Source organism: Schistocerca piceifrons, chromosome 2 (assembly GCF_021461385.2).
Source record: "Schistocerca piceifrons isolate TAMUIC-IGC-003096 chromosome 2, iqSchPice1.1, whole genome shotgun sequence".
Classification (NCBI taxonomy): domain Eukaryota; kingdom Metazoa; phylum Arthropoda; class Insecta; order Orthoptera; family Acrididae; genus Schistocerca; species Schistocerca piceifrons.
The window spans coordinates 1,100,484,209-1,100,494,668 of record NC_060139.1 but is presented as its reverse complement, the minus strand read 5'-3'; the positions used below and the strand labels follow the sequence as shown (position 1 = coordinate 1,100,494,668).

Below are 10,460 nucleotides of genomic sequence, written 5' to 3'. Positions count from 1 at the left end.
ATGACACAGAATGGTGATTGGTCACACGTTGAGTTTTCGAACAGCTGACCAGTTCCTACAAATTCATGGAACAAATAAAATGTACCCGAAGTATAGTCGTGGATGTGAAGTATGGCTTCGCATCACAATCACAGACCTTGTTTTTATATTTCTCAGTAAATGAAGCTCACTCAGAATATAGGACAAATATTCTGGCCCCCAAATTTGTTGTATGTCAAGCAAAGATGTACACAAACTACAGAGTGACCCCCTCGCTTCTCCAGGTTTTTGTAATTCCTCATCCACCTGCAGCTGTTAGTCCTTGTGACAAAATTACACCCTGTATCATGTTCAGGCTCTTAGAGGTGTTATGGTAATAGGTATGTCACCAAGTTTCTCAGAGGTAAATAACATTTGTGACTGGGTAGGAGTTGCTGTTTTAATTACGATAGAACCACTTTGTAGTTTACTGACAGAAGAAATTTTTCCAAATACATTTTCAATATTATCTATAAAGATTGCAGACTTGATAGATAAAAATGACCCTCGAACAGTTAGGGTGCAAACCAGGAAGTGAGAGGAGGGACCAAGTTTCTACACTTCACTTGATTTTGCAATCCTCTCATTGTGTGGCCAAAGAGGGAATGTTCTGTGTCATAACAATGTGCACTGAATGATTGAGGTCTGTCTGTAGAGACTGTCAGAAGCTCACGGTCACTCCATGACAACTTTGGCCTTCTTACTGCACAAGATATCTGCTATGGAGCCACCTGCTCTGAATGGGCTTATCGCACCAGCACAGTCCAATCGGAGCAATGACCACACAGCTTGATGGCAACTGCTCGGAGTCCACATGCGCCCAAATGGGCAAGCACCAACTCTCTAGCATGCGTAGGGAGGTAACAACTCCAGTGTCAATAATGGTTCACTCCCTTGTAGTCACAGGACTGCCACTGTACAGGTACCTGAAGAACTGGCATGGAGTGGCTACTGTGTTGAGTATTGGGCAATCTTCCCTGTCACGAGCTGCACTTCTGTAAAAACTTGTGAATTGGAGGTCAAATCCACATGCTGGGGACTAAACATGAGTAAACCAAAATACTTATGAGAAAAACAATAATCCATGTCTCTATAGGACTGGTTGCCAATGTCAATAAAATAATGCAACTATGGATGAGGGTACCTCCAAAAGACAAGTAGTGCATATTTAATTGGCTAGGAATGTTTAAGAATATATAGGCTTTCAGAGAATAGTAATTATCATTGCTAATTGTAGACATACCTGTAAAACATTTTCTTGAAATATATTTGGAGTGCCAAATGCTTGAACAAAGAAATAACACGTCTTACATGTGCCCTCATCTTGGTAACAATAGAAATTATATAAACATTGGCTGTTTATGATACAACAATGGGTAATACATGCATTCAGCTGGCTTTGAAATAAAAATACACTTTTATTGTACAATGGTAACAGGTAGTGCACTGACAAATCAACAATCCACCAAATTTTGTACAAATTTATGAATGCAATATGTTAATGTACAGATGAGATTCCCTGCGTAGGTTCATCACATAATATTCGTGGCATCCAACTTCAGTATGAGCATTGATCTAGCATATAAACACACATGTACTCTTTCATGAACAGCAGAAAGTCTAAAATGAGGACCATTAATTTCGAATGCAAGGAATAAGTACAGAATACTAATTACCACAATCTCAAACTGTCAAAATGCCAATCCAAAAAAGTTATACTGCTACATGAAGATTAATGTTTTCATGGCACTTTACAGTGGAATCACTCACGCAAGTAAATGCAATTACTGTAAGAAAAAATCAACAGAGATACAAAGAGTGGAAAATAAATCTTGACTATTAGTCACAGCAAAAAAAAATCTATACAATGATACAGACATCTACAAAAATTACCTGAGCAAAGGAAACAGTGAAATTTTACAATACAACAAGAAGAATGCAATTCTTAAACATTTACTACAAAAGCAGCAGCACCACATATTTTTAAATATGTCCTTGAGAAATTTTTAGATGATATCTGTGAAAAAATATTCACACAAGTTTGATATCACAAGATATTGTGCTATCAGAAATCATCACCTTCAATCTTTTTTGCTCCTTCAACACATTTACAGCTGGGTTGCCATTTTAAGTTTCCTTTATCAGAAAATAAATCACAGAAAACTTGCTTCACTACACTGAAAATAGACCTAGATAACATACAACCCACTGAATGACATGAATAATACATTTTTTTTCTTACAAAGCTGCCACTATTTCCTACATCCTAACCGCATACATAAAAAAATACAAGTCTTATAATGTATTCAATTTCTGTTGATTTTCCTTGCAGGTATGCAGCAATCACTAATGAACATCAGACAAGCCTCTTTTTGAGTTAATCAGCTCTTATTTATAACTTAACATTTCACAGCACCAATAAGTTGGCATTATCGCAGGCGTTTTCACTAAGCAAGTCCAAGAAAGTTTGGATATTTTTCCACCACCGATCAAAGTTTTGTCAGTCTAAATCAATGAGTGAACCACTTTATCACCATCATCTACTTTCACATGACTTTTTGTTTCCTGATATTTGTAAGTATGTTATTTACTGTATGTAGAAACTAACCATCTTTCCATCAGACACTGCACTTTCTCTGAGGAGCAGCTGCTTTGAGGTTTCTTCATGTTAGGACAGAGTAGGGAAATTTTTCTCTTTTCAAAGAGATTTATCATTAGGTAAATGACAAAGACAAAACTTCTGAATGGCTGTGGTGCTCCCTGGTAGTTATTCACATCTTGTAAGCCTGTTAATGTCTGCAATGAACAAAAACAAAATCTGAACAGGCCTCGAAGGTCCTGCGGTACTGACCGTCCGCCATGTCATCTTCGGCTGGGGACCCATCCAAGAACTAGTCCAGCCCGACATTGCTTAACTTCAGTAATCTGATAGGAGCCAGTATTACCATTGTTGCAAGGCCAGCACCACATAAATCAAATTATGTGGCAATGACAATAAGTATACTTGCCATTATCAGCCAACAAAAGTGTATGCTATAGAATAGGTATGAAGGTAGCTGTGGTGCACGTGACAGTTATTAAGAACATGTAAAAATATTATTTATGTAACTGGAATGTATGTCTCTTATTTACCAATAACATGTTAAGTGTACAAATCACTGACAGAATAAATTTTTAAGCTGTTGGACAATCTAGACATTAAGCATTTCTCATTATTTATAGCAAAAACATTCTCTCATACTGTTTACTACACACTCGATGATAAGCGTAAGTAATAATGTTTATTTACTTTGTGTTCTTAAAGTATTTTCTCTTTCCAATATTTTATAAAAGATTGGGCAGGCTCTGAACATTCCTGCAGAAAAAATTTGGTGCTGTTAATAATCAATACTACTGATACTAATTTTGGGGAACATCACAAACTGTGAAGCAATATTGTTTATAGAATTAATAATTTTATGAGAAGCTTATGGCCTGGGAAAGAAAGTTATTACACAGGAGAATCTGGTTCACTATGTGTAGAATGGTCTGCTTCATCTGTGTCAGTGACACCCATACAATTCGTTGATACAGAGATAAAAGGCCAAGAAATTTTTCAACAGACCACTTTAAAGTGGCAAACATTTACACTACACAGTAAATCAAATTTAATGAACACTCAAAATTCTTCCATGAATAAATCAATAAAAATGTTCTCACAAACAAGACAGGTGGCGATGTGAAATTTTTTTGTTAATTAAAAAAAAAATAAAATAAAAGACATTTGCATATTTTTAAAGAAAACCTCTTTCTATTTGAATATGGAAGATTTATAACACAAAGAAATAGAAATCAGACTGGTTCTATTTTCATATTGTCTAAGAATAATGACAGTAATTTTTTATTTTGGAAATTTCAAGAACACTTACAAGATGAGTAAAGTAGCCACTCACACTGACAGAGAATCACAGTATCTATTTGCAGTACAATCCTACATATTTGACGCTGTCAGAAGGTCATATGGAGATGGGCAGGATCTTACAATAATGCAAAATGAATAGTGCAAATACAGCTGTAAGCTGGAGCATGCCGAAGGATAAAGATTTATCAAATTAAACAAGTTCATGCGGCCAGTTTAAAAACATGGTAACTTTCTCCAATGAGAGAAAACATTGTGCTTACTAGAGCAGTAACCTGAAGAAAACTCATTAATGATACAAACTGGATAGAATGCTATTCACCACAAGAATGCATTAAGCATCAGACATACACATGACACCGCCCCCCCCCCCCCCCCACACACACACACGGCCACTGTCATCTCCAGGTACTACTGTGTGTGTGTGTGTGTGTGTGTGTGTGTGTGTGTGTGTGTGTGTGTGTGTGTGTGGGCGCGCGCGCGTGTCCCATCTGATGACTTCGTCTGGAAGCTAGCATTTTCCAACAGACTACTTTTAAATGTGCCCATATATGACTCAATGCCGCCCCTGTGTGGTGAGTATATCCTATTCATATTGTTATCTCATTTTGGACTTTCCAGTCTTTCACAACATTATTATTTCAGTATGCAACACAAATAACTGTACTGATCTTGGACTGTCAATAGACTTATCATCTTATCACATCAACAGCAACAGTAGCAATCACCTGACAATTGAGCTTGAGAATAAGGCATATGACACAGTTTGTCATAAGCAGTCATAGCAAGTATAGCTTGATAATGATAGCATTTCAAGTTACTAAACTGTATATTTTTATTCTTAATTGTTTCTTGTGATCACCAATATGCACAAAGAAGGAACCTGCTATGAATTTTACATATATTCATAAAATGTCATCTTTTGGGAAGAAACAGACGATTTAATGTCAAACTGTTCTTACACAGTTCCTCCAAAAGAACACTACATAATGCTCTTTGATGCCAAAAGCTCAGAATGAATCTAATTTACAACATTAACAAGCCTCTCCTGAAGTGGAATAGCATATCTTGAGTTTTCACTGTCACTGTAGATTCAATTACACGGCTATAAAATTGGTCTATTTATATAAAAATTTTCATGTGAAAATGATGGTTTCATAGGAGTGCTCATCAGCTTTGCACACAGACACACGGAAAATCACAGAGACAGGTCACTGTTGGGATACGCGTCATACCTTCTGCTTACACCTTTGCTAAATGTAAGGCCAGATTCTGAATAAAACAAGGAACAATTCTCAAGTATACAGGACAATTTTTAAAAGTAAATACAAAATTTGTTACCTATCTGTCATCCCCCCTTATTTACAGGTCCTTACCAGGCTCAAATTAGTGGACAATGTCCACATACTTATACGTCTGTGTGTCACGAACAGTCTTCTTAATACTCTGTTGAATCCTCAGTAGTCCAGAGCCCATTCATTTTCTTGCAAAAATCCATCAACAACTTCTTTCATGGCAAAATTTGGGATCAGCTGGTCTTGGGTCAACTTTACCCTTGTAACTGGGTCAAAATGGCCAACTCTCTGCAAAAGATATACTAACTATGAGATTGAGACCATGTGATATGAGAAATTTAAGATACCAACAATAACACAAAAGCAGTGATGAGTCAGTCTGCTTCTACAGAGAAATGGAAATGTGTAACTGGAAGTAGAGATCAAAACATTCGAAAAGTAAGCCTTGACAACATTACACATATAAACCTGAGAAAGTTGTAACATTAAGGAATTACCAGAAAAGCACAACCATACCCCATATATAATGGGTACTAGGAAAAAAAATCTGCAATACACCCTACTTTATTTAATCTCTTCAAAATAATCAGTTAAGTCAATACATCTTTTTAAAGTGATTTTTAGAACTCACTAGACTGCTAAGTAATATTCTGGATGAGATGAAAAGGGAATGGCATATGAACACAGTCTGTTAAAACCAAAGTGCAATTATAGTGTTCATTACGAAAGATACATGATAGGATGAAAAAACAACCTTTGTGTGTGGTATACTAAGTGTGTCCTCAAAAAAGAATATTGGTACTTAAGATATCAAGTTAGTAAAAGTCTGCCCGAAAACCTATGGCTGTCATACATGTAATAATATTCGAAAGGAGTACAAAGACTACTTAGTAGTAAAGGAATAATACAATATTCAGGTTTATATAATAAATTAAATATGTAAATAATGTTTTATGTGTAGCAACCAACCACTATACATATCAATTATCATAGTTGTGCATGTGAACATTTGCACCATCCAGCGAAACTATTGCAGTGAAGTGCTACAATCCTCTTTCTGTATGTTCTTTTGTTGACATGTTTTAGAGTCGCCCTTAGCAGCAAAACTTGTCTAGCTTTCCAACTGATCAGTGTTACAATAAAGCTGCATTCAGTGTATTTTCAGTATGCATACCTGAACATTATCTCAAGTATGGGAGCTTTAGGTACAATTATCCCATCAGTGGTGACCCCAATGTGATATACGCAAAAATACGGGTTCTGCAGAATTGTGAGGAGATGGGCCAACCCTCAGTGTCATGACTGGCCATTCGTCTATCCCCGTTGTGGCCACATAATCCGGTACCATTGCTCAGGTGGAGGACAGTTTTTGTTACGCTGGTATCACAGCAGACGCATCAAATTTGTACTTGTAGTGAGTCAATTGAATACACTAAGCAGATTCAGAAGGATGTAGGTTGGAGTAGGTACTGGGAGATGAAAAAGCTTGCACAGGATAGAGTAGCATGGAGAGCTGCATCAAACCAGTCTCAGGACTGAAGACCACCACCACAACAACAACAACAACAACAGTGAGTCAATTAGACCAACGTTACTCTATGCGTTATAAGTGCAAGAGATTATTACAGATCCAATTTTAGAGAACATCTAAAAAAGATGAAAACAGAACTGATCCATAGAGCCGCGCATCTTGGAAGGACTGCATCAGGCAAGTACCGACACAGTAGGACACTGGCTACTGGAAACTGTCACAGTACCTGCAGCATCTCCTGGGCAAGGTGGACAGTGGGACCAAGCCCAACAATCTTCTAGGCACTTTATGGAGCAGCTGGCTGTAGTTGTAAGTAACGGAGATCATCATTTCGTGAGCAGTGATGCCCTGGAATATGGTGGACCGCATGCAAGAAGCCATCGCTCCGTGCCAGATCAGCGCTGTGTCAGTGACAGCCCGTAAAGCAACCACACATTCTACAGTCTCACATTGTGATTTTGATGCTCTGTCAAGAAAGGTTGATATGCTGAGCACTCAGACTGGCACATTACTGTAACAAGGTGACCCACACAATACGAGGAAAGTAACCGCAGATGATCTAGGAGCCATTATGATACCAGACTGTCAATATGTTGGTACCTCAGAAGATTAGGTGGGCAGGCTAAGAAATGCACTAGCCCATGGGCACATTCAAAAGCTAATGGCGGTCGGTCACAGGTGCCTCCGATCATCCAAATGCGTTAAGAGACCTGTTTACAACTGACAGAGTATCTACCTGGAAGTATTTAACAGATTCAGGCTCTGACCTCAGTATTCTACCCAGGATGTCTGTGCATTGTTTTGGCCACCAACATCATTTCATCTGTCAGTGGCAAACAATTCTGACATTGTGATGTATGGCATGCAACGAGAGGAATTAAACATAGTGCAGCACTGGCAATTTTCATGGTATTTCACAGTAGCGGACATCGTCAAGGTGATCACTGGAGCAGAGTTTTTGGCATATTACCAACTCTTGCCAGACATGACCAACGCTTGGTTAGTGGACACTGTTATTTGGGGCCATCAGGTACCACCATAATGCAGGAGACCACCATGTCAAGGTATTACAGGTCGGCAATGAAGAGTTTCTGATCTGGTGCACCACAACAAATCTTACATGACACTGTACACAACATAGACACCACACTGTACACAACATAGACACCACGGATGGAACACCTGTGTTTTGTGGATGGAACACCTGTGTTTTGTAGACCCCAAATGTTGCGAAGATGTGAGGGGGTATCGTCAGACCTTCAAATAGCGCATGGGAATCTGCCCTGCATTTAATTCCAAAGAAGGGAGGAGCCTGGCACTCACGGGCAATTATTGTGTACTGAATGCCCAATCTGTACCTGATCGCTACCCAGTGCTGTTATTGAGGGCCTATTGAGGGCCTACAACTACGCACTCCACAGGGTGAAAATGTTCAGTGTACTCTACTGTGCCAAATCCTGAACTCAGATTCCTGTAGCAGGAGGATATACCAAAGACTATAATCATCACACAATTTGGGTTATTTGAGAGCAAATATGTGACATTTGGACTACACAATCCGTGCTAACCTGGCAGCAAATTATCGACTCTGTCTTGTGTGGGCTGCTGTTTTGCTTGCAGACTTAGATGAAGTGCTTGTGTTTTCATCATGCAAAGACCACCACTGTCAACATCTCATGGAGGCTTTCCAGTGTTTAGAACGTTATGGTGTGGTGTTGAACATGGCCAAATGCATGTTTGGACAGCCAGAAGATGAATTTCTAGGATACCAAATTCTTCTGCAGGCTGGTCGCCACTGAAGCGTAAAGTCAAAGCCATTTTGCAGCTGTCGACCAGCTACAATTAAACAACAGTGAAGGTACTTAGGTATGCTGAATTTCTATTCATGGCATTTACCACAGGCAGCAGAACAACAGGAACCACTGACAGCAGCACTGGTTTGGCTGAAAGCCAAGAGCAGTTACCCAGTGCAGTGGACCGAGGTGATGCATTCAGCATTTGATGCAGCAAAACACAGCTTGGCAAAAGCAGCACTGCTGGCACACCCCAAACTCAATGCTGGTGGGCACAAGTCAGTCAGCTACTGGCGTAGCTGTTTCCACAATGGGTGAACAATGCACGGCAGGCAGTTGTGAATTTTTCTCACAAATTATCACCACCATAACAGAGATGGAGTACCAATGATTGAGAGCTCTTGGCTATTTATGAAACAATCAAACATTTCAGACCACAGATCAAAGCAAGGGAGTTCATTGTATACACCAATTAGAAGCTGATAACTTATGCTTCAAGAGGAACAGTACCACCTGCTTTCCACATCAGTGCAATCACTTGGAATTTATTACCCATTTCAGCACCTATACCCATCACATTTTGGGCATTAATAACGTTGTGGTGGACTCTTTGTCTCGAGTAACCAGCATATCACAACCTGTGCACACTACAGTACTTGTCAAGGCTCAAGAGGAGGTTCTGGAGTTACACACCCTGCTGCACAATGACACCAAAGTCTTGAAGTTGCAACTAGTTTATGCTCCTGGAGAAGGCACTCAGCTATACTGTGAAGTGGCACACAAATGATCTCGCCCCTTCGTACCAGCCATGTTCCAGAGATTAGGGTTCAACAGTTTTCACAATCTCTGTCATCCCAGAGTTCTACCAACATTCCAGTTGGTGTCACAGTGTTTTTTTGTGGCCAGGAATGGAATGGACTGCCTTGAATGGACATGAACATGCCAACTCTAAATTTCCAGCCAAGTTCAGGCACTGGTAGGTTATTTTCCAGATGCATCCTCACATTTTGCTCACGTTCACCTCAATGTGGTGGGATTGCTTCCCCTTTCGGACGGCCAGTGGTATTTGCTAACTATGACAGACATGTACACACAGTGGCCAGAGTCAGTTCTGACTGATAACATATTGGCAGAAACCATAGTCTCTGTGTTTACATCAGCATGGCTAGCAAGGTTTGGCCTCCCATTGCACATAACTGCCTATAGGGGCCAACAGTCTGAATCAGGCTCGATTCCCCAGCTCGTGAAATTCTGTAGCCACATACGATATAAAACAACAATTTACCATTCAGCCAGCAATGGCACAATTGAGCGACGGCATAAAACACTGAAGTCAGTCCTCATGTGTCACTGAAGTTCATGGACATCTGCACCTCTGCTTGTTTACGGTGATACACTGTGTCTGCTCAGAGAGTTTGTTGAGTCCGACCCCCTTACAAATGAAACACAGTATCAATCAGAGTTGCTGCATTGTTTGAGGGAGCATATCAACCTGATCAATCCTTCCAAAGCCTCCAGGCATGGTTCTTTGTCAACTTCTGTGCATGATGATCATGAGGACTGCTCGCATGTAATCCTAAGGACAGACTGAGTCAAACTGTCACTCCCACCTCCATATACTGTACCATATTGAGTTCTATGCACACAGATTCTGGACACAGCAGGTGAACAGGAAACCAACCACTGAGCCACTTTACCATGTGCAACCCGCTTGTAGCTTCCAAGAGATGTCACCTATCATGATGCCATTAAGAGCAGTCTGTTGTTGTTTTTGTCCATGAAAATTTTACTAACACTACAGCCTTTGGTAGTGCACTCTTCTGTGGGCAGAATAATAAGTCGGTTTTACTATCTTGACCTGTTCTTTCGTATTTTTCCATCAGTCTTTTATTGTATTTGTCAGTTACCTTCAAATTTAATCTTGC

General features: G+C 39.6%; 1 protein-coding gene across 1 annotated transcript in view; it reads right to left on the bottom strand.

Moving 5' to 3' along the window:
- Window positions 1-1,416: 1,416 nt before the first annotated feature.
- Window positions 1,417-10,460, bottom strand: part of LOC124774881 (E3 ubiquitin-protein ligase CHIP) — a 111,519-nt gene continuing 102,475 nt past the window's right edge. Inside the window, exon 7 of the mRNA XM_047249529.1 lies at window positions 1,417-5,499. Within this exon, the coding sequence (XP_047105485.1) occupies window positions 5,374-5,499 (126 nt within the window). The 3' untranslated portion in view covers window positions 1,417-5,373. The remainder of the gene's footprint in view (window positions 5,500-10,460) is intronic.